At 41.8% G+C, this 25,654-nt stretch overlaps 1 protein-coding gene across 2 annotated transcripts in view; it reads left to right on the top strand.

Annotated features, from left to right (window-relative positions):
• Positions 1–530: 530 nt before the first annotated feature.
• LOC121623130 (LIM/homeobox protein LMX-1.2-like) overlaps positions 531–25,654 on the top strand; it is a 50,575-nt gene continuing 25,451 nt past the window's right edge. Inside the window, exons 1-3 of one of the 2 annotated variants that reach the window (XM_041960306.1) lie at positions 531–560; positions 3,347–3,413; positions 5,014–5,200. In XM_041960306.1, the coding sequence (XP_041816240.1) occupies positions 3,347–3,413; positions 5,014–5,200 (254 nt within the window). In that variant the 5' untranslated portion in view covers positions 531–560. Of the gene's footprint in view, positions 561–3,346; positions 3,414–5,013; positions 5,201–25,654 lie in introns of those variants that run through there. The other variant, XM_041960305.1, reaches the window with a different exon arrangement.

The following is a 25,654-nucleotide window of genomic DNA, read 5'->3' as shown; positions in this document are numbered from 1 at the left end:
CACATTTAAACCTGACTTGTTGACTTCTGCTGCATCTCTTGCACACAGCCACCCAGAGTGCTTTGTGTCGCTTCCACCGCAACTTCTTTACAAGTGCTGCCTAATTTTCCACAACCTTTCCAGCGGCGCAGATACATCACACGGACAACATAATAAAAACGTGTTTACGAGGACGTTGGCTGCTGCTGACTTCCTGAGAAACACTTTTACAGCCCTGTTTGACGAAGGCTGCTTGTTAAAATCAGAGAAATGATGGAAGTCAATGTGTGGGGCATGTGTCATCAAAGAGTCTTCAATGTACTTTGACACTCTTGTCCTTGTGTATACATGTGTTGCATTATATTTACAGGCAGTGAGTGGCATCTGATGGTTAGGGAGATCAAACCTCCTCTTGTCTTTGCATCTGTTTTATACATCCACAGCTGGAGAATTAGCAGAATGAGCTGTTAGGGAGTGCATTAATTAGGCTTCGCTCAAAACTAGCATGGCACCACGGTGTGATTAACCCACCACAGGCCCTGGAGCAACGTTTATCTGTGGGTCCAAGTGACACATAAATAGTTAGTTGCTTTGTCACAAATATAATAAATATAATATATATAATATAATAAAGTTCCATCATTCATCATAATTTATTCCAAAACAGTCTATAGTTAAAACAAAGCAAAATAATAATAATAATAACAATAACAATAATAATAATAATAATAATAATAATAATAATAATAATAATAATAATAATAATAATAAGCAATACAATTTTTTTTTTCACAAAAGAAAACGAATGTTAATTACCAATGCCAAGTTATAAATGAGAAATAATGTGCTTCATGCACAGTGATTCCAGTTTGACATGATTTTTGTATTTAACTTTGTTCCTTACAGTTTGCTGGCTTTATTTTTCTTTGTTTCCCAGCTGTGCATTCTGACCTCCAGGGTTGTGCTTTTGGTGAGCTTCAGCTTTTGACCACAGGGCGTCAGGATTGGCCACTAGAGGTGGACCATACCTACTCTGAGCAAATAAGAAAGAGCTGGTTTGATTTTGTCTGAACACACATACTACATACACATAACACCCTGTTCAAAATGGCTTTAACACCTACCTTCTTTTTCAAATAGACTAAAATTATTACTATAATATTCATCCTTATTTGAATTCTTAAAAAATGATTTTTGATTTAAAACAACAAAAACCTTTTTTATATTTCTTTAGATATTTCTCAGCATACATTAATTTATTAATAGCATTATTAATTGATTGATTAATTGTTTTTGAAATGAACATTACTTATCATATTAGAACATCCGCCCTCACACACATTTAACTACTTTTTACAGGTTTCCATGATGCAGTACACTAATATGACTAACATCAACAGCATTAATGTTTTGTCCTTTGAGATCAGTTCAGTCTATAAATGTCATGGCACTGTCATCCCCTGCCAGGACAACGCTCATGAATGAAAACAAGACATTTATCAACATTTTTTTTCCTCTAAAAATAAAATGAATTTCTAAATACTGCTTAAAACACCTGCGATGGTATTTCATGTTTTTTTTTTCTTTCATGATTTTCTATTGTCAAATAAAAATCAATCAAATCAAAAAACAGGCCTCCATTTGTCTTTTTGAAATCGACTTTTTTTCTTTAGAAATCGCTTTTATTTAAGAATGTTTGATATTTGCTTGAGAAACTTTGAGGAATGATTGAGCCACTCACACAGGCCTGCTCCTCTTTAGGCTTTTTATTTAGATTTTTTCGGCAGAAGTGCCAATGAGGCAGCGTAAAATCGGGCTGTTTTCGTGTGTGTTGGAGAGGCAGAAAGTGTTCCGATCAGCCTCCGGCTTCTTCTAGCACTGCCCAGAGGACAGGTCTGTCACCGCCGGCCTCTCCTCACCCCTCGGCGGCTGAGGCTGACTGTCGCGCATCCTTCAGCATTTAATTTCCGTTAATAAAAGCCTCCTCCCGCTCCTCGTGCATCATGGGGATTTTTATCTGCCAGCTAACTGCGAGTGCAGCACGAACAAAGGAGCAGACAGCTGATGAATATTGCTGTTTATTGCTGTGCACACAGCTGATGGCGGCCTGCGGCGCGCATCTGATCAGCTTCATTTCGCATCAGCGCGGTCACAAAGCTGTGATGATATCTGTGGCTGATCCAGCGGCCGGTGTCGGTCTGGAAGTTGTCCCTAACAGTGCGGGTCAGTGCGTGGATTCAACAGCTCGGAAGCTCAAGGGAGCTCGCCATGGCTCCAACCTTCAGGTCTACGCACACCAGGACAATGGCCTAAGACTGAATTAAGAGGGAATGTGTGTAAAAAGATTCACAAGACACGTAGAATATTTCCACATGACATCATAAAATGTTCTAAATAATTCATCAGATAAATTAGCCTCAATAAAATGTTTTCAGGGCAGACACGGTGTTATATTGTCAAATACACAGTAAGGACAAGGCCATAAGCAGAACGGCTGAAAGTGCCCCAGCACAACCCTTACCTCCTTTACAACAGCCTGAAAACGCGGAAAATATCTCCATTTTATTTCTCATTCAATAGAATTTGAAAAAAAAATAGTTAAATGTTAAATAAATTCTAATTGACAGGTCTAATAGGTGGTACCTGAGCGCTGAGGTCAGGACTGGTTTGAATGGAGGAACTCACCCTTCATTTTTAATGCCCTAAAAGTAGTCAAACTGAAAAATATTGAGTCTAAAAATGTCGGAGTCAGCCTGTAAAATATGAACCATGTGCAGATTTTTAATTGTAATGTCGCTCAGGTTGCCAAAAAAGGCCAAAATGTGCAGAAAATGGCAGAAAGCATGACCTCGTTACCACGGCGAGCAGAGGCGGCTAAAGGGGCTCATAGACCAGAAACAGCCCCTCTCCTCTGAGGGGAGCTGGATGTTACCTGCTGGAGGTCCACACCAGTGTCACTTCACGCTGCTAACCCTGTGTGTGTGTGTGTGTGTGTGTGTGTGTGTGTGTGTGTGTGCGTGTGTGTGCGTGTGGATATTTTCTTGGATTTCAGCAGCTATGTGGACTCACTGTGCCTGCCCGTGAAGGCGGATCCATCCGGACTGCAGCTCGGCGGAGGGCTGGGAGGACAGGCTGAAGCTCGGGATGGCACACTGGGTTCAGGACTGCCGGACCCTCTTCACGCCACGCCTCTGGATCTACATCAGCTGATGCTTTTGTGCTCTGCCTCTGTCCCGGAGCCTGAGAAGTAGTGGAGGTCTGAGCGGTGCGGACTGTTCCCATCCTGCAGACTGTCTGTCCGCCGGTTCAGCGGTGAGGAGGAGCGCGCGGGCCCGGTCCACGGTGCGTCTCTGCCGCGCGCTTAAAGATGCTAAACGACATTGAGCTGGAGGACCGTCTGCGGACCAGCGCGAGCTCTCTGGACCTCCTGATCGGTGAGTCACAGACTAGAGGAGAAAGCAGCCTGTGAGCCGAGTCTGCACGGAACTGGACCGTTTCTGGTTGTGAACTTGTTTGTTCCGGGTTAATTCTTATTTTTTTTTTTTATTCTTCTTTCCACCCGCCTTTGCCGGACCCGAGTTCAGAAATCGTGTTTTTATTTTGGCTATTTAAATCATACACTACCACGCCTTTAATATTTCTTCAATATTATTTATGAATCTATTTAATAGTAAATAATTTATTAAATAATTTAAATTTTATTTTGTTGATTTTCTTACGTAATTTATGGATTTGTATTTTCTCTGAAGGCCAGAGAGTTCCCGGTGAAACGCTGCTGCGGAGGAAATCGTTTTTTCCATAAATCCGTAGTGAAACGGAATAAATACGGTTTGACCAGCAGTCGTTGTGTTTCAGTTAAAGTGTGTTTTTATATTTTAATCATGCATTGACCCACTTCGTCCCGCCTCCTGCTCCTCTGCTTTAACCACTCGCTTTCTACGTTTCCTGTTTTATTAGACTTGTTTTAATTGTTTAAACACTGGCATGGCTAATTCCAGCTCAGTTCTGTTTTTACATCCAGCTGGTTTTAATACTTTAAACCACATCACGCATTGTTTAATGTTAATTTTTGGGCTATTACAAAATACAGAGGCCTTTCCCGCTGGTTTCTCATGTGTAAATGAATGCTTAGGCCTGTATGAAAATGCAGTCACCATGGTGATTCATTCTGTAGGACACTTGTATTGATGCACCTAGAAGGCGCGATGATGACATAAAGGCTACATCGGAGCAGGATGGCACCATATTTGCTCTTCACTATATTCTAAAGGAGAAAAAGAAAAGTGCATCCAGGTCCAGTACTGCTGGTCTTATTGACTCAGTCAGAGGACACATTCAAGGGAAAACTTAGTCCAATGTTACAAGAGAGCACGAAATGAATTCCTCCATCGGGCCTTCAAGCTTTTTCCTGATGTGAGCACCAGCATTAAATTAATTTGTTCTCCCAAAAACAAAGCTAAATCTAAAATATTCATCCATATATATATTTTTTTGAATTTGTTCAGGTTTGGAGCTCCGTCTCTGACATGTCTGCCTCTTTTTAAGGCCACAGCATTAAAATGTCATTTGAAAAGCCAGCAGAAGCTCCTTCCAGAAACAGTCCTGTCATTCTGGATAATCCACAGACCTCAGTGTGAACACTTTCCATTGCTACTGTCCTGGTCTACACTCCTGATATCAGCTCTATCAAAACTGTTGAGGTTGTTGAAGTCACTGCATGGCTGGAGACCACTTTGGCAATTGAGATTTCATTATTATTGTTATAATTTTGGAGAACCCTTTACCGTGTAGAATAAATAGCTGTACAGCCTGAAATAGTGTTTGACCTCAGATCATACAGGCACACAGTGCCTGTGAGTGAGAGCAGTGATTCACTCTGTCAGTCATCCAGGTCGTTGCTTGAGTGTGAAGGTTTGTGGTGTTAAATTGTGTGCAGTAATGAGTCCCTCAGTCTGCTGAACCACAGCCTTTTTCACCTCCTCCTCCCCGCCACAGCGCCCACGTTTCACGGCTCTTTCTGCCCCTCTCTGTCAGGCGCCGACTCCCCCCAGCAGGCCGTGTGTGAGGGCTGCACACGGATCATCTCAGACCGCTTCCTGATGCGGGTCAACGATGCTTCCTGGCACGAGGAGTGCCTGCAGTGTGCCGCGTGCCACCGGCCGCTCACCTCCACCTGCTACTTCAGAGACACAAAACTCTACTGCAAGGCTGACTACCAGCAGTAAGACGCTGTTTTTCTTCATTACACCTACTGCTGTGGCTCAGCTGGGCCTTCATGGTGGAATGTGCTTGGCGTTGGTGCTGGGGGGACATTTTTAGTAGCTAGAGTTTAAAAAAATTTACCTTTGAGCTGTGTACTAATGGCTGGTTTTTGTTAAGTTGTTAATTCATTCAGGTTTGAAGTTGGGAAATGTCCCAGAATAGGTGCATTTCTCTGCTGTTTCTTTTCACCTACACAGAACTACAATTTCAGAATCCAAAAGAGAAAGGCTTGATGTGCAAAGAAAATCACTATATAATTACTGAAATTAGTATTTTAAATGAATTAACATATTTGGCATTGTTTATTGTATTTTGTCGCTCACGCCACCGGCACAGTGGTCACAATTCACACAACTGTTTAATGCCTACAGGAAAATAAGGCCACCATGGCTGTTTTTCTGCGGCTCTGCTTTCCTTTGACTACCTGTTTATTTTAATAAATGGAAATACACATATTTTAGTGACAGATGAAAAATATTATTATTATGAAAAATATTTTATTTGTGAAATATGAACAAATTGCCTCAACATGCTACTGAAATGTAATGATCTAACCTTCTAATTTACCAATTAAGAGGTTGCCTGAATAATAAGAATAATTTGACGTGAAAGGCTTTAGCAGCAAACTGTGCAAGATGTTAAAAATGTCAAAATATGCTAATTTTATGAAAACACAAGTAGCTGCATGATGCTGTGTTCTTCTCAATATAGGAACACTAACATTAATGGCACTCGATAATTTTGAGTTACAAGGGAGCAAAAAATGGCCCAGAAGAAGAAGAATTAAGTGTGAGGAAGACAGCAATTACAGTTAGACTAACTGGAAATGTTTTCAGAGAGAAGCGTGATGCATTTGATGTGGTTGTGGTTAGCAGCCCTGTGTGATGGGAGCAGTGTTGTTGGAGGGGGTACCCTGCAGCTGGGTGGTCTTGAGGTTTTTTCCAGACAGCCTGGGCAGCATGCTGACAGCGGGCCGTCTGACTGTCAGATCATCTCTCTGCTGGGTTTCTCTGTGAGCCTGTCTTCTTTTCTTAAAGAGCCTTTGTCCAGTCCTGGAGCTTAAAACACTCGCTGCCATGTGTCACCGCTGCCTGCTGGAGGTCTGCGGACCTACAATGGCCAACAAGCATCTCCCATACATACACTACAAAGACATCCTGGTGCAAGCTTTCAGCAAAAGCAGTGACATCCACAGCGCGGGCCATGCATAGATTGGCCTCATTACCTGTGACGGAGATTCTTAAACCCTTTCAGAGTGCCGATCCTTATTTGTTGATGTTTCAGTTTGTTTTTTTTCAGACCATCTGGGCATGAAACAGAAAACAGAACATGCAACACGAAATAGATTATAAATTATTAAGACTGAATAAAACACAATAAAACAAAGCAAATTAGGAGAGCAAATGCCCTTAAAAGCACATGAAGACACAGAGTATGAATCCTTCCAGAAAGTCTAAATAATGTGTTTTAAAGCCTGAATGCCTCCTCTGATCTTCTCAGCCAGGTCATTTCAGAGTTGAGGGGCCCAGCTTGCCAAGGCCTAGTCTCATCTGGTTTTTAGTCTAGACCTGGGAATGACTAACAAAGACCTGAAGGAGCCCAGGCTACACTCAGGTTCAAATAGCAGGTCAGAAATAAAGTCAGGAGCAAATCCCACATGGGTCTTAAAGACGATCATTAAAATGTTAAGATCGACTCTGAATCAGGCAGCGTATGATGTCACACTGAGCCAGCTGGAGTTTGGCTAAATGGCATCGGCTTTGACAAGAATATAATAAGTCCCAAAAATCTAAATGGACTGAAATAAAAGCATGGATGACATTTTCCAAGTGCTTTGCAGATCGAATAGATGTTTTTTTTTTTTTTCTCAAATGCTGAAATAGTGCAGGAAGCAGGATTTGTCCACTGAAGTCACATGTCAATCAACAAAACACCAGAGGGCATAGTAGTGATGTTAAATATAGATTTACATTAATATCTGGTTTTATTATTGTAAAACCAAACCAGGCAAACTATAAAAATAATCCTGTGCTCCATATGTTTCAGTCATAGCTGTGTTTCAGCTCGTCTTTAAAGACTCAGTGTACGGTTTGAGGAGGGAAGAACTGCACTTTTTCACTGAATTAGTCTTTCATTTAATACAATCAGTTTTTCTGGAATTTAAAGATAATTTAGAGATAAAATATCAATGCTAACAATGGTGTACTGGATATTACACATTTAAAGCTATAAAATGCTGTCAGTAAAGCTCATTATGAAGGAGAACACAATCTGTAGCTTAGAATATTCAACATGCTCTTTTTAGATTCTATGCCATGAACTGTATTTTGTGCTCCTATCATCCACAGCTCCTTGATATTATTCTTCCTATCTGTCGTGATCAAAGCAAAAAAGGCCCAAATCCTTAAAACGTATAGACCCTCTTATGAATTTAAGTCAAAAATATTCCAGACACTCCATGATTTGAACAAAAAACAAAATAAGTGTGTTATTATTTGCATTATATTAATCATTTGTCTATGATCATATTGTGGCTTAGCAAACAAATCTCTTTCACTGTACACAGAACGTGTGGACGGAACACACAGACTTAGTTTGTGAAGCAAACTGCTATTAAAGCAGGGAAGAAAATATTTTGCAACTCAAACAGTCCCTGTATTGGTATACTGATATGAGAAACATAGCCATTTGTGAGATTTAACAGCAAATTAGTTGCAATAACAAAGTAAGCTACAGTTCAAATATAGTCACAATGCCTGGGGTTCACGCAGACTGCCAGCACTCACATGCAGGTTTATTAGACTAGAAGCACTTGAATGCACACCACATGCATGAATTGCCACATTGTTGGCAAGGAAGGCTTGGCCGCCTGGGGATTCAAGCCCTGGATGTTTGTATCCTCACAGAAGGTGGCTTACTGCTGCGCCACTGGAGAGCATGGTTCGCACACACCTTCTCACATTCAGAGGCAATGACATGTGAACGTGGGATATGTCTGAAACTCTGAAAACAGAACAGTCAAAAGGTTGCAGCTAAAACTCGGTGACGTTTGATCAAGCATTTGGTGAATGTGCTACGTTGCAGATTTTGATACTAATTGCTCTGAATTTGAAGGAGGAGGAGTGAAAAAACAGATTTGGACAAATGGCGGATATTTATCATGGCTTATATGTATAGACGCACAGAACCCAGAGGAAGAAGCATCGTTTTTTCTCAGACTTGTGATTCAAAAGTTAAAGGACAAGATGTACAGTTCATTGTTGCAGCGCCACCATGTGGCCCATCTGTATAATTCTTTTTGTCTGAGTGGTGGGTGAAAAGTGTTGGCTGAGTTTAGGAACTGTAGCTGTTACAGTTCCTTAGACCCAGAGGAGAGGAGGACGAGAAGAAGGAGGAAGAGTAGTCTGAACTGATACAGTATGGTTCCAGTAGCTTTGTTCCTTAACACTACACCTCCCATAAGTCCAGCTCAGCTGGATTCTTATTGCAAACCTCGTTCATAAACACAGTGTGAACAGTGGCTAACTGTCAAGTTCAAATACTTTTAAGCAAATACTGCTAGTTAGTGAATATAAAACTTGATGCCACTGCTCAACATGCAGACGTCAGACCCACAAGTACAAATGTGATCATGTGTGATGTGTAAGCTTTCAGCTTTTTAAGCTGAGGTGATTTCCGTTATTGAAAGAAGAAGAATTTGCCTTATTTTTTTTGGGAAATGCAGCTTATTTTAGTATTAAAACTGATGCAGTTTGATCATCAGTTTCCAAACAAGACAAATGCCTTGTCCAACAGTTCTGGAGCTCTGTTTGGTTGAAAGTGATGCTAAACAGCTGCTAAAACTGTTAAATTGTGTCTGGTCAGTCTCAGTGTCCCACAAAAACTGTCCTGATGCCTTTTCCCCTCTCTGTGAGCAGTCTTTGACTTTGTCTTTGTTGGGAAGGGGGGTTGTCTTTATTGCCTCTAATTTTAATTTTATTTTTTTGCTCCTTGCCCCTCAGTGTAGGCCCTCTATCATTCATTTGGAAACCAGGAGGTATATGGGATATGTCATTGTAAAACTGAGCAGGTTTATTTTATTAGAAACCAGAGGACCTGGTGTATTCAGCATAAATCAAAGCTGAGACCCCTGCAGGTGAGGATCCAGGAGTAAATCCTGGACCTTGACACAGCAGGCTGTCCAGGGCTCTAAATACACTCCATCCCCCCTGAGAGCAGGGGGTGAAGAAAAGAGGAGGGGTGGTGGGTGGACAAAGTCAACCCAAAGAAACAACACAGGAAGCAGCAGGAGCTCCTTAAAGGCCTGTTCTGTTTGGATACCGTAGCTGACCAACGGCTGAGCTCAGCACTAGAAAAACAAGCCTGCATGAAAACTTTGCAGATTGGGTTTCATCACCTCTGCAGACTCTTGCCCCGGCAGCCACAGGTTGTCCTCCTCCCACAGTCTCCACCATCAGCTAACTACTATGATTTATGCCACTGGTCCTCTGACCCCACCTTGACTTCAAGCAGAGGCAACATGAAACAGCGGGTGGACGTGGTGTACAGGGAGCTGTGGAGAGAGACTTTTCAGCTCGGAGTCTCAGGGTGTTTTGAAAATGAGTCTAGTTCTAATAGTAGCTGTATGTTTAGACGAATGAAAAGCCCAATACAATACAATGCAATACAATACAATAACATATATATATACTTCTTTAGTGTAAAGATACTAGGAGCTTGACTTAGATGATCATTTGGAAGCTTTTTTCTGTGTAGAATGTTTTCATTCGTACTCCTCATATGAATATGTTTAAGCTACCAACCAAATATACAAAATAACCTTGAACCACACTTTAAAAAAAGACAAAATAAAGTTTAAACTAAATGAGAGCTGTGTAACTGAGCAACAGGAGAGTTGAACAGCGGGAAAATGCTAGAGAGCATCTTGTGATGGGATCAACCATCAACATGTTGACCTGTCTGCCCATGAGTACTCAGTAGTCAATACTACATTGTTCCATTACTACATGAGCACTCAGTACTCGCGGCTCAGACCACACCCATCGGCCTTCATGGTAAAATCAGATACACGCCTGTAAAGGTTCATGAGTGCATCCTGCACTGTTGTGATGCTATCGCGTTGACAAAATCTGTCCACACACAGACAGACGTATAAACACCTGGCAAGGTGCTCAAAACTGCTTCTGCTATAACAGGTGTCTTCAGGATGACACACACACACAAACACACACGCATGCACACATACACACACAGGTGAAAACAACACCAAGCACGCTGTCATAGCTGGTAACAAGTCAGAATGATTTTTTAACCTGGTGTATATAATGGGAGGGGGCCAGAATGAATGGGAAGATGAAATGAAGTGTCTATGAAAAGACCATCCACATCAATCCGAATAGCTCTTGTGGCTGCATCCAATGTGGAGACAGTCCTTCACTGCAGCTCCTCAGTTTCCTGCCTGCTGTGGAACATCTGCCAGTTCCATCTCACACTGCACAGCTGATCTGGGGAAAGCTGCTGACACATTACTGAACTAATGCCTGAACACTGAGCTGTTTTTAGGTCTTACACCTATGTGTTTACACTGTGGCACATCTGCAGGTATATCATGTAAAGTGCTGCCGCTTTGGCCACCGGCAATTCTGACAAGTCTTCACAGTGTACAGACAACAATCCAAAAATTCTGAATCTGAAGATCCCAATCAAGAAGTTATAAGGAGCTTGTTTTTTTTGTTTTTGCTTGATTTCTGAATGGATTTCTGCAAATGTATCTACAAGAAACATCCAAGACACCAGTATAAAGAGTGTAGCAAGGTGCTAGTGATGGCTGTGTGTATCCATTTGACTCTGAGAGGAGGTTGCTTGCTATTTGTTGTAAATTGTGTGGGGGGTGGTGGGGGTTTATGTCTGTTCCCTCCCTAAAACATGCACCTGCACGTCTGGTTTTTGTGTCACAGCTGTGGGCCAAATTGTCAGTTGAAATTGTTGAGTATTGCATTGATTTGTGTTTGCACCTTTACCGTGTTTCTGAAGAGCTTCCAGTTTGTACACAGAGCACTTTTTATTGCTACGGCACAAGACACCGATATACACTGCTAACACTCGCACTTTACATACAGTCAGCTTCCTCTTTTATCACACAAGGTTAGGTGTTAGCGTTTTTTAGGAAGTGATCTGTGTTTCCTCCCACTGACCTCAGAACAGTTTGGCATTCCTCCACCACACTGGGACACACTCTAAAAGTCGACAGAGCCACAAATCATTGCGGGGCTGCAGGCAGTCTCTGGCGAGTGCTGGGTGATGATGAATCTGCTTGTGAACATTCACGCCACCCCATCAATTATGGGTTAATACCACAGCATGGCTGTTTGAACTGATCTGAGCTCTGCCACCGCTGCCCAGTGAAAAACAGTGATCTATCATTACTACAGTGTTGTTTTCTTTGCTGTGGAGTCTCAACAGGGCAGATGGTTCGAATGATCAGGTGTAGCTGCAGAGGGGTTTTGTGTTTTTGAGATTCAGAGACAGATTCAGAGATAGATGGCCTGTCAGTGAATTGTTTTGGAATCAGTGGACATGAACTGATCGATACATGATAGATAACTGTAAACTGTATTCTGCACAATCAAGTCCAAAACGAACAAATTCAGTGTTTCCTGGTTTGAGATTTACGAGTGTCGTCCTGTGAGAGTGGGACCAGCTGCATGTGATGAGAACAGGAGGAAAAGTAACGCTGAAACTTTGTTAATAAATTCCAAACTGTAAGGGTTCACCATGTCCATAGAAGAGGACGTTTCCAAGATGGATTACACAGATCTTCTCTCTGAGTTTGATGACAGGCTCATGCCAACATGACAGCTGACTGGCATGAACATTTTTAAAATGTAATCTGGGGGCATTACTGCTCCTTCAAATGTGTTTTCTGTTGGACAGTAGTAACTAAGCAGATAGAGGACAGGGTTGCCAAGTGTCTCTAGGAATTGTGTTTGTACCCTGAATTATCCTCCAGCACTCGATTCATGTCCACCACTAACATTCAGAGGTGGTGCAGGTGGAAAGCAGGGTGATGCTGATCTTTGTTTTTTACTGTAGCCATAAACCCCAGCTAAGTGTTGAAGTTGCCTGACCATACACATCCCTTAAGTGGGATCACGGGGAAGTTAGTGTTGAATTAGTTTGTACTGCGTTTGGAGCAGCGCCCATAAGCATTAACAAAACGTACACAACGTACATACATTAACCTCATTTTGTGGTTAATGTCATGCTATATACCCTCGCCAAATGCTTAACAAATAGAACAGAAATAATTGAGGTCTATCAGATTTGGTGACTCTGAATGCAGCTTTGATGGTGGTGAGACGCCACATGTGGAGTTATCTCAGGCACAGGTATCGTATACAGTAATACACAGGAGCACTTAAACATATAATGTAATATTTCTGCACTAAAATGTCTAAAAACAACCAGACATATGTGTATATTCTGTTGCCTTCTGGCTTCAGTAATGATCTGCCAGTCTCTCGATGTAACTGGACTGATTTAATTCACATCAAACAGAAAGATAGGCATTTATTTTTGCATTGTTGTCCAAATCAATATAATTTCTTCCATCTAATTTGTGCCTCAGGTGACCATAATGTTGTTTTTCGCTTCTCACCGCATTAAACAATTACATATATATATTTTAAATGCAGCAGCAGCAGTCTTTCCACACACTTTCTCAGCTACTCTGTATAATCCACAGACCACAGTATGAACAGATTTTATTGAAACTACTTTGGACCAAGAAAATAGTGCCAGTGAAAGCTGCTGAGAGTGAAGTCTGTGGATTATGCAGTAATGGCAGACTGTGAGAGGAGATGTCACTTAGTCCACATTATTTTGTTATTCTATTATTTAGTTTTATCATTGTTGTTCGTATATGCACTGGAGTTATTCTTAGACTTAGACTCTAATGTTTGTAGGTGAAAAACTTTACTAACAAGATGTTTGTGACATGACACAAGGGAGAATTTGAACCACACGAACAATCTGACATCACGCAGCTGTTTTTAGGATTGTGTGTACACCTCAGGCTTGTGTCTTGTTTATGCCTGAGAGAAAGTCAGTAGCCAATGAATAGCATCTGTTCTGTGGGTTTTACTTTGTAGCAGACATACGACGTTCTTACCGCTCACGGTTTCATCTGCGAACATTCTCTTCTCCACCCCAGCACCGCCTCTGCACTTCATCCACGTCTATGTACGGAGAGCTGCGGCTCTAAACATGTCCCTGACACGAAGCCGTTTATGCAGTAGGTTCATAATGGGTCTGGGGATCAAAGAGTGAGCCACAGCAGCAGAGCCAAACCGCCACCAGGGGGTGGGGGTGGAGGCGGGGGGCACGGGCTAGTTTGCTGTATGGACCATAACAGTGGGATTTATAGAGCATCGTAGGGTGGGACAGCATGTCCGAGGAGTTTGCTGAATTCATTCTTTTTATTACCAGTGACAAGCCACAGAGAAAATAAGAACCAGATCCTGGCCGTCCCTCACAACAATGCTCCATATGAGACAGACAGACGTCATAGTGTGGACCCTGTTTTATAAATCCCCCACTATGTCATGTCTTTACCCAAGGCTTGGCCAGACTGCTCATTGGTTTATTGTTTTAGGTCCTTTTCCCACAACAGCAAATAGTCTGTTTTTGTGCTTCCAGCCCACATCCTTCTAGCTGCACGTCGGCTACTTTCAGGCACATTTCCACCAATTAAATCTAAACTGGATAACTTCAGTTTAAGTTTACAACTTGGGTGTTTTTTTCATTCTCTGGACCATCACTTTTGACCATGGTTTATGATAACACTGCACCCACCAGTGTTGTTGCTGTGTGTGGGAACGTGACATTTGATGCAATGACAAATGAAATCTGAACTTTTGACCGAATCACACAGTTACCATGTGGGCAACACAGTTGAAAGCTCCAGATCGAGTGAGTAAGCACAAGTGTCAAAGCATACACGTAACTTTAAAACCGGGGGTGCTGCAAAGTGACTCTCTGGTGTCAAATACACTCCATACAGTAATCTGTCCCACCCGATCGCAGACAGGAAAGCTGTTACTGGATGATTCTGCAAAAAACCCAGATCACGTCCAATGACATTTTATTTCTTGATTTTTTTGCAGCGAGGGGCTGCATTGATGTGGGTCTTCTGTTTTAGGTAACTGTGAGATGATGAAATATGACCCAGGAAGACCATTTTGCACAATTGATTCACAAGTCTGCATGTTTATAAACCTCACAACAGTCTGTAATACTATGAGACAAAATATCTACTCTGAAAAGTCGTCACTGTCAGTCATTTTATCGTCCAGCACCACAATCTCCAGTTAACTGTAGAGATCCAGCGTTCACTTTCCAGAATAATCGACCAGGAATGGACGCTTACACACATTTGATTGGCTGACACCTTGCTGCAGAACTTGCCATGTCCAACCCTGCATGTTTCTTGTTGGGACAAGCTGAACCAACCCTGTTTGCTCTCTCTCTCTCTCTCTCTCTCTCTCTCTCTCTGTGTGTGTGTTATTTCAGCTCAAGCTCTATGGGGTGGTAATATTTCTGTTGTCTTAAACACACATACATCAACCACAATGTAGCTACCATGCTACATCATTTCCTGTTCTTTGAGCGTGATCACATCAGAAAGTGTCACAGTGGAGTTCAGTCTTGCTTCATGTCTTGTGCTCCATCAGGCCGCCAGTGACACTTGGGTGTGTGTGAATAATTCGACCAGGGTTGGATGCCAGTGTTTCTATCAGGAACATGATATCAGCGTCATTATCTGACTCTCAAAAAGGAAGAAATAATGGCCATGAGCTCCAACACGGGTCAAACACATGGATCATGGCTGAAAAGGGTTGGGTTGAGCCTGACCAAAGCTCATTTTTTAAGGTAGTTACTTCATTTAAAAAATCCAGTTAGAATATTAGTTGATTGATGATTCATTTATTTTACTTTTATTTTTTACAAGAACACAACACATAAGCATTTTTGCTGAGGACAAATTAATGATAATAATGAGAAGAAAGAAAATAATTATAAAACAAGTAGAAAGTTTGATGTCATCTGATGTGAGTTGCTACACGGGTTCTTTGCGTGTCAGCTTTACATATTAACAGTAAATGAATAGATCAGCCTGGCAGATTATATGTTAAGTTAATTTCCTATTTCTGATTGTCTGGTTCTCTCTCTTTCCTCAATGTTCAGCGCTGCCAAGCATCTTTTCAGCTTAGATATACACGCATATTAATGTTTAAAAGAAACAACTGACAGACGTAGCACGTTTTCAGCACATGCTCACACGCAGCTGAATTGGTCAATCAACATTTATGACCACAGAGAGTAGCAGCAACAGGCTGGAAGAGTGCCAGTGACCTTCATCCCTTTGTGGTTAACGCTGTGAAACGGCTGCAGTTTGCTGAGGTTTAGATACCAGAACTGCTTGGTTAGACTTAATTGAATGTAATTATTGCTGACTGGAAGGATTGTAATAATAATCGATGTAATAATCGATGAAGTTCTTTTCAAATATCCGTCTCTCTCACTGCATCAGCTCCGAGCACAGCAGCTCTGCTCTGACAGATACGTGTTCGCCAGTCGGTGGTTGGCGATGTCTGTCTCTGCCCCCCTCTGCTGTCCCCCCTCTCTCCTGTTTAACAGTTTTATCAGTGCTGCAGGCCTCTCCTGGGAATCTGGCTGGCATTTAGCAGGCTGAGATGACTCAAGACCCCAAGGGCTCATCCAAAACCTGCATGCTCCAAGCTGTCCACATTATTAGCTTCCTGCTCTCAGAGGAGACCTCAGCCATTCACACACCAATACAAACACACACTCCTTCACTCTGTCTCTCTCTCTCTCTGTCTGGCCTTTGTTTTCCTTCTCTGTGCTTCTTTTCAGATCATTTCTTCTCTTCCTCCTGTGTTCTGCGTGTGATTCTCCCTGGAGAAACACGTAGATGTGTGTGTTCTCCACCACCAGTGTAACAGTAATTACTTCATTGATATTCCTCGCCTAATTACACTGCTGTGGCTCATTTGCATAAATCTTTCCCCTTTTTTTAATCATGGGGACAAACAGATGTCTGTAATATTGTCGGGCTCGTTTCACTGCAGCATACATTATGTCTGCCTCTAGGATCTCTGGCTCTGCTTGGGCCTGCCTCTCTCTCTCTGTAGACAGTGATTGACACCAGGCTGACTGTCTAACACTGGGCGAATTTTAACCTGCTCAGAGTTATGAAAGGATGCAACAATTATGGCAGATGCCTCCCAAACAATCCCAATATAACTACAAACCTGTATTTGTGTTTAAATAGCAGCAAGATGTCTAATAAAAGTTGATTAATATTTGCCTGCCTATTAATGAACATACTCACTGCCACACTATTAAAAGCATAGGTTAAAAAAACAAGATTTAAACATTTAGATATATGTTTAACCCTGTCAGGCCCAAATACCCCCAAAGTTTGCAGGTTGTCTGAGTTCATGGCCTGATGGCCGGACCCATAAACACATTTACCATCCAATAGCATTGCAGGGTTAAACAATAGGACCCACTGATTATGTAAAATGCAGAAAAAATGCAGATTTTTTTGTTAGTAAAGCTCAACCTGATGTTGTCATTTTGCAACAGGATTAAAAAATAAACTCTACATAAACTCTGAATCCAAGCTGATAGTGACCTTTAATATTCAGAAGTTATTTTAAGTTAGCGCTGTATGTTAAGTTTATTAGGGGATGTGTTATTTTTTACTGTACCAGTACAATAACCAACACAGTGGCATTTTTCTCTGAATCAGTACCTCTGGTTACTGTGCCATCACTGAAGAATCATCATTATTACATGACTCAGATCTAACTGAACTGGCAATAGACAAGTGTTTGCTCTAACTGATCGTGATGACGCTAATGTTGACTGCACAGTGTGAGGGCTAAAGAAGGATGACTTGGAAACAGTTAGGAAACAAACGCAGTGTGTCCTGTGGTGTTTCTGGGCTTTCTTGGAAAATGGAAAGTGATTGAAACTGGGCTACACGTGTGGATGGAGTATGTGTGTAATGGTAACACCAAATACTGAGGAGTTATCCAGGAATATAAGACGAATGAAGCGGGAATGACCTGATTAATGATGAATCGCTAAGAAGTATTTCTTTAATGACTGAATTGAGGACTGTCATCATGTAGATAAGTTCCTAATGAACAGACTTTGAGATATCGTGTTAATGAAGCATCAATCTGTGAATCTGCATAATAATCCCTTTCTGACTATTTCAGACACTGCTCCCTGCTGTGAGGACAATACGCTCAGTTTGGGGAAATATGGTGTTAATCAGAATTATTAAACAGAGCCACATTATTATAACATTATTTAGCATGCGATATAATTTCATAGTCAGTCAAACAAAACCAGTAAACCGTGAGTCTCTTCCTGTTTGGTCTGATGCACAACAAGGAATTAACTCTAGCTCATAAAAGTGACACATAAAGTGACTGAATGTAATGACTTTATATATGTGAAGCATTTATTCCCATCAGTACAAACACAGAATGACTCAAAAATGACATAGTACAGTGGAAACGAACACATACACGAGCGACACAGTTAACAAATAGATGAGTGCAGGTTAGGAAGGTCAGCTGTAACTCATTAAGCTCATGTATAAATTCCAGGTCTGGAACAGGGACAAGAAACAAACAGGATACCTGCTGCCGTGAGGTGACTCACCGCTCACCACCAACACGTTCTCAGTCCAGCTCGTCACGTCAATGTCCAGTCAGCAACGTCCTGTCAGACTTTCAAAATAACGCTTTCTGAGAACAACATTAAACACGTGGTTACTGTGAAATGGCCACAGTTTGGTAAGGTTTAGGAAACAAAACTGCTTGGTTAGGTTTGCCAGCACACACTCATTAACACATCCTGCTGTGCTATTGTTTGACACTTGTACTGTCTCTCAGTTTGCATGGTCCTGGCTGTACACGAGGCTTTTCTTTTCTTGTTCTAGTATACTTGCAGCTGTTTAGTGTCGTCCCTCTCTGGTACATTTTAATTCCTTCTTGACCGCAGCAACAAACACACGATTAAAAAAATCCCATTTGGCATTTTATTGTTTAAGCCTTTCTATTTAAACATGTCTTTGGCTGTTCATTCTTATCTGTGAATCACCTCATGGAGCTGGCGTGGGGGATTTATAAAGAAGGATGTTTAGCTCTGCAATAAGGGGCTACAGTGTAGCTATAGAGGCTGCACATGCAGCTGCTGCAGATGATGAGTGAAATATTCTGTGTGTATATCCGTCAGTGTTTCTTTTCTTTCTCTCTCTCTCTCATATACTTTGGTTGGGTAAACATGCTCATGCTGTGTTCAGTTTACTGGCTGCATCTCTGATATGAACAGTTACCACCTTCTGCCATTTGGTGCCACCGAAGCCCAAGGTTGCCATGTGCGGCTTTATGGGGATATTCCAAACTATTCAAATATACATTACAAACAATGGCATCTTTGTTTTTCAATGCTGCAGCACTTTCGACAATCTGGAGCGCAGAGCTCACAGATTGTCAACAGCCATTCGTGTATCAGCTGACACATTATAGACAGGAAGAAAATAGCATGTTTACCACAAAGGATGTGATAAAGACATGCAGCAATGTTATACCTCTGTGTGTCTGCAACATTTCGGAGGCTGCTGTCATTCCACATAACATGTTAGATGTAACAGTTTGGATACACAGATGATCAAAGTCTCTCCAAATAATCCCCAACTCAGTGATAATTCACCAGTCGTTGTTTCGTGTTTGATGCTGTGACAGTGGCCATGGGTTTATTGATTCATCCACACACACATCAGCACCATCTTTTACCCCTCTACACTTCCAAAAGCCACTTCTCCATCTGCCACCAGGTTCCTTGAATTTTACATCTATTCCCAGCTGTTGTACACCGGCTTCTTAGCTGCATAGCTGCCATCTCAGGCTGGATTAAAGCTGACTGTGTTAATAGAGAGCCTGTCACATGAGATCCATGCAGGCTGAGTCTGTGTTCATCAGAGCCATGACACAGGGTTTCCTCATCTGAACCTGGGTTCACCTCCCTCTCAGCTGTTAAACAAAGAGCTCAGCAAGAAAACCCCCACCAGTCTTACTGCTGTTCCACACAGCATCCTCGCCCCGTCCCCTTTTATTGTTGGGCCTCAGTATGATGATCTCATCTCAGAGGTTGGAAACGGTGAGGCAGCACATCTTGTTTTCCTCTTTTTGTGGCAGTGGTGTGTGTGTGTGTGTGTGTGTATGTGTGTGTATGTGTGTGTACTTTCATGTCTTCACATGCAGGCCAACATCATATAAACACAGTAGGAGTTACCTTTGTGATAAGTGTCGAGCACATGTGATCCAGTTTCCCTCTTCCCTTCATTTATGTCTGCAGGTTCACTGCAGTGTCTGCTGCTGTGGACAACAACGCTGTTTCAAAATATGGTCAGTTGTTTCATCATTAAATTATGCTGCTAGAGTCTCTAAGCATTTCCACATGTGATCTGATCTGATGAGGTCAAATGTTAGCAGCAGTGACATTTTCAGAGGAAGGAAGACTGAAGCATCTCTTCTGATGGGACAGCAGAGTCTGTCTTGGCGTCTTTGCCTTGCTCTTTGAAATCTCATAATCATTCATTAATTAAGTGTTTCATTCATTTGATTCATGTTTATTCAGCTGGAGAAAGTTGTGAGACAATCAAACATTATTTCTGATGGAGACAGGAGATGATGATTTTTAATGGGGTGTGTGTGTTATTGTAAAATTTTGTCCATAGTGTTTATTATAAACTGCTGTGCAGTGTTTTGTATCTGATAAGCCTTTAGACTAATGGATCTATTATTACTGAAGCTGGATTTACTTTAAGGACTTTAAGGACATTTTTAATAAACACATGTTGAGCTGAACAGTTGGAGAATGAGTATTATCTTTTCAGTGTGACTGTTAAAACCACAGCAGCAGTTTATGGGGGTAGCTGCAGAGAGTGGGGCAGCCTTATTTTTCTGTCTGCCTCTGCTCTCCCTCCCTGGTTTTCATCATGAAAATCACTGCTGCTCACTGACGCTGTTGTGATGAATGGCAAGATGTGTTTGTTCTTCTGGAAACCTCGATGCTGTGACTTATTAGACCTTCACTTTATGAATGTGTATGTACACTATATGTCCAGTACACACTGTGTGTGTGTGTGTGTGTGTGTGTGTGTGTGTGTGTGTGTGTGTGTGTGTGTGCGTGCGTGTGTGTGTGTGTAAGTGTTTTTGGCTTGGATAGGGACATTTGTGATTTTTTTTTTTTTTTTTTGGTGGTGAACACCAAATTAGAAAAATATACATTTCTATCCCCCCGCCAGTTCTATGGCTTAAATAAACCATTCATTTCCCCCCCACTCTGCACTGTACGCCATAATGACAGGTGAAAGATGTACGGAGTGACTTGACGACATGCAACACAAAGTTATAAATCAGACTTAAACAACATGAGTTCATTGTATGAGAAGTCTGCTACATCATAAAAAGCCTATAAACGAGCCCGTTTTCCAAACATCATATGATGGTTTGACAGATTCTCCTCTTTTCTATCCAACATTAAGTAAGGCCTGTTGTGTCAGGACATCCCACTGTTTAAATGTTGTCCAATAAGACCATGTACTGCTGTTAAAAAGAACTAAATCATGTAATCCTGTGAGCAGAAAGAAAATGGTCCTGTGGTTCAGAAAAACCCATTTAATTAAGCTCCCTTTGGACGTGGCCCAGATGGCTGTCACGTTTCATTTTTGTGAGTCTTGTGCTGCTTCATGCTGCAGACGCCTGACCATGCAGGCACCACCAAATCAAAGTAACCTGACCATCATGTTCGAGGCTTAAAATCTACAAGAACTCACATGTGAATGAGACTTATACTGTAGCTCCTGACTGACTGTAGTATTTGTGTAATGACTAAAGCTTCTAAAGGCACAAGACTAATGTTCTTTTTTTGCAGCTTTTTGCAGCAATCTCAAATGTCTGGGAGAATGAAATACAGCAAATAAATGTGATATATCAGTAAAATTCTAGGGCATCTGCTATTAAAGCACAGGTTCCAGACACTCTCCAATCCGTATGTCCGCGACCCGCCTCCCCCCACAGGCAGTCCAAGTGGAGCTTATTCAGTTTGTATTCAACAAAGCTGAGCTCTGCATCCTCGCTGCAACACTGCTGCCTGAAATGTAGCTCCCTCCACCTCCCCAGCATCCTGCTGTTTAGCTTTTAGCTGGACCTATATTGTGTCTCTCAGGCTCTGGCAGGGAGTTGGGGGGTGGAGGTCATCCCTCCTTTGCCCTCAGTCAGAGTCAGAGGCAGGTGTCGGTCGGGTGCTGGTGCTGTCTTGTCCTGGTAGAGGACTGTGGAGGCTGGAGGGGCCGCACAGACACTCAGAGAGAGACGACCTGCAGCGCCAGCAGTGATGAATTCTCTTTTATACAAATGTCTGGGCTGGTGACGGGGGGAGGCATCCCCTGGGAAATAAAGTCCCCCCACCCCGCTCTCTTCATATCTGCGCAAAGCCTTGCCTATTTATGAGGGTACAAGTGGTGTTAAGTCCTTGTGCGTCCGGGATGTTTATTAGTAGCAGGTCCAGGCTGACGGACATGTTGAATGGAAGTAATGTCTCACCTTTAACCCACATAGATTAATGTGGGTGTGTTAAAAACAGAACAATAGTTTTTAGAATAAGGCAACACGAGAACTTAGTGGAGAAACTGAAGAATTGGGGGAAATGGAAAAATATTCATACTAACAGTGTGTGTGACACTAATCATCTAGGATGTCTTTTTAGCCACACTATCTGTATATCTCAACAACTGCTGGATGAACTGACACGGTTCACACATTCATGTCAGTCATGATGAATTGTACTAATTGTGGTGATCCTCTGACCCTTCATCTAACACCACCATCAGGTCAGCATTTTCATTTGTCCACACTTTGATTTATTTGAAATAGCTGCAAAACTACTGACCCACCCCATCAGCCTCAGCTGTTCTTTGTGTTTAGAGCTAATTAGCAAACGTAAACATGGTAAATCTGCTAAACATTAGCATGTTATCATTGTCATTGTGAGCATGTTAGCATGCTGATGCTACCATTTAGCTCAAATCACAAGTACAACTTCACAGAAGTGCTAGCTTGGATGGAGACTCTTAAAGGGATATATGCACTCTTAAAGGGATTTGCATCTCTATTTTAGGCACCAAACAGTCCAACCATGTTTGTCCTAATTAATAAAGGACCACACTGAGGTTTTGTTCTTGTAAAATGGAAAAGTGTGTGTTCATTTTTTGTGTTGTAGTATTTGTTTCATGTTGGAGATGGTATGATGGTATATGAAATGTGCAGCAGTGTTTTCACAGACACACACAGAGGGAGAGAGACTAGCTGAGAAACAGTGAGCGAGGCTGAACTCACCTCTCCAACATGTGACAAAAGAGCAACAAATGGACTGTATTATAACGCTTTTCCAGTCTGCCGACCACTCAAAGCGATTTACAACACGAGCCTGCATTCACCCATTCACACATCGATAGGCCACCTGCTCATTAGGAGCTTTAACACATTCACAGCAACTTGGGGTTCAGTATCTTGGCCAAGGATACTTGAACACCTGACTGCTGAGGCCAGGGATTGAACCACCAACCCTCTGGTAAGCGGACGACTCTACCTCCTGAGCCACAGTCGCAAGAAACAACCTGTCTTTACTTTGCAATACTTTACCTTTTTGTTTCCTGCAGGGCCTCCAGCTTATTTTTCCTCACGTTAATCGCTCATAGCAGCTCAAGTCCGGACCCTTATTACTGAAGTTGCCAATAACGAAGTCGGATGTTATATTACCTTTTGATCCAGTTACAGAAATGAAACTCTAAGGAGTTTAAAGGTTTTATCAAGTCAATCCAGTGCTGATCTTTTTGTCTTTTCGTTTATACGAATCAGATGAACCTCAGCTGGGCTCATTTACATGTGTCCTCTCAGTAAATGCGCTGATATTTTTAAAAAGGTTTGCACCCTTGAAAGCAATTTTTAGCAGGCTTCTGAAAAAAGTCTTGCCTTTATAAGGGTTTCAGGTCATGTTACAACATCATAAACACATATTTATATCAAAACAGAGAAAGGCCCGGTCTGTTCTATTGTCACACATACAGCACAGACACGGCTCACTGTTTCCAGCATCACAGAAAGCTTGGCAGCAGGGCGGACTGTGGTTTACTTCAACAGGCCACCACCCTCTGAGCAGCACACACACACGCACGCATGCACACACACACAGACAAACTCACACACACAACTCAATGAAGCCCAAACATTTTGACCAATTTGTACACAATGTTTAATTGCAGATTCATTGGAAATCATTTCTGCAGAGGCTGCAGGAGCTCTGTTGAGGTGCACAATAATGGGAAAATCTCTTTTAACTGATAATATACTTTTTAACATTATCACTTTCAGAATCATGCCTACATTTTATTTACTAATTACTTACTTATCAATGCCTGATTGTAATACATGAACCAGAAGTAGCTGAGACAGACCACTCCAGGACAATGGTTTTGTTTCTTACAGCTGTCTTTTTTGCCATGTATCAGGTCTGTGGACCAGAGACGATGCATTAATGTTTCTTTAGGCACAAAAGTGGGCGTACAACCAAAACCTAAGAAAAATATTGGATCTTGTCACTATTATTGTTGCCGCTGAGACTTTGAATGGCGTTTTTTCCAGACAGGCATGTGCAGCGGTGTGTGAGCAAGAACAAGAAAAGTACTCCATGTTCTCGCTCACCTACTCGTTCGCCTGGTCAGTCAGTGGTTAGAGGATACAGGTACAACGTCACAGGGATGCTGATGCAGCTGGGAGAGAGAGAGCCAGCGTAAAAAACATAAAAATAAAAACAGGCCTGATGAGTCTGCTGAATAATTTCTTTTAAACCAAACACAGCCTTAATAGAGCAGCTAGACTGACAGATGACAGCCTAGATGCTGTGCTGGATGTGATTTTTCTCTTCAAACATTTGGCCTGATGCTGCTGCTAATGGAGGCCTCAGGAAGTGTTCAACATGGAAAACATTAATCGTATGGGCAGCATGAATGTGCTCAGTCTGGAACAGTAATATCACAATGAAGTTTTGATATTTGTTGAAGGATATAATATCTATTGTCATTATGTATTTACCTTCACAGCTACAGCTCCCTTGTTGACATGTTACAATATTTTTGCTGGCTAGGTGATAATTTTATGGCCATAAACAATAATAAAACTCAGGCTTCTGTTCTTCTACTTTTGCTGGAGGAAAGTAAAATGACCATGTTCCTCTGGTGAAAAAAACAAACCAAACAAAAAAAGATGAAAATAAAAGCAGACACGCATTTATTGTATCCGCTAAGCTTCATTTACTCTTGACGTGCTGTGTAGACACCTAGTTTAATCCAGCTCAGTATGCTGCATTTACTGACCAGCATGGATTTGTTATGGCTGGATTAATACCGTGCTAAACCTGCTGCTGATGTATCTCTATCAGATCATTACTTTGTTTCCTGTGCTGCAGAATTTTAAGTCACATTTTTAATGCCCAAACAATTTCATGTGTTCATAAAGTACTTAATACATGTGCATGCAAATGACATTAAAGGGTGTTGGATGGTGCGTTTATTTTTAGCATACCAGTAAATCCCCACCATGTTTCCTTTCCTGACTTTGTCTACAAAATAACACAATTCCCATCTGCCGTGCTGGGTTTCGGATGTAGAGATGATTTTCAGCTGCAGAAAGCCCCGTGATCAGTCTGTGTGGGTGTTCTGCTGCTTTAGTGTGCTGGTCACATCGGACACAGGCTTGTCACCACCTCTCAGTCTGCAGCTGGGCATCAGTCCACTGTGGGTGTGTCTATTATCCTCTCGCACACAAAAGACCAATGAAGGTTGACACGCTCAGCAAAAAACTCCAGCACTGGTGGCAATGTTCAAGTCCCAGTATACCATCACTGCTGTCAAATCCATGTTAGAATGGCACCTGAGACTTCAGCGAAAGCTCGACTTTTTTTTTTAGCAGTGTCTTATCCATTATTGGATGAAGGTATATGTCATATGTTGTGTATTAATTTTATTTATGTGCTGGCAGTGTTGCATTGTAGGCTGTGGAATATCGTTTTAACGTGAGCTCATGTGACTTTTGCTGAACAGTGGCCACAAGAGGCAATAATGCAGTAATGCACAGTCAGCAAACAGCAAGTCTGCTAACATTAGCTACAAAAGCTGCTTCTGACATCAGAGCAACAAATGGCTGTGGCAGTAAAACCCCTTTCACTGTTCATCAATCGAATTCTTAAA

Source organism: Chelmon rostratus, chromosome 19 (genome assembly GCF_017976325.1).
Source record: "Chelmon rostratus isolate fCheRos1 chromosome 19, fCheRos1.pri, whole genome shotgun sequence".
Lineage (NCBI taxonomy): Eukaryota > Metazoa > Chordata > Actinopteri > Chaetodontiformes > Chaetodontidae > Chelmon > Chelmon rostratus.
This window is presented reverse-complemented; position numbering and strand designations above follow the sequence as displayed.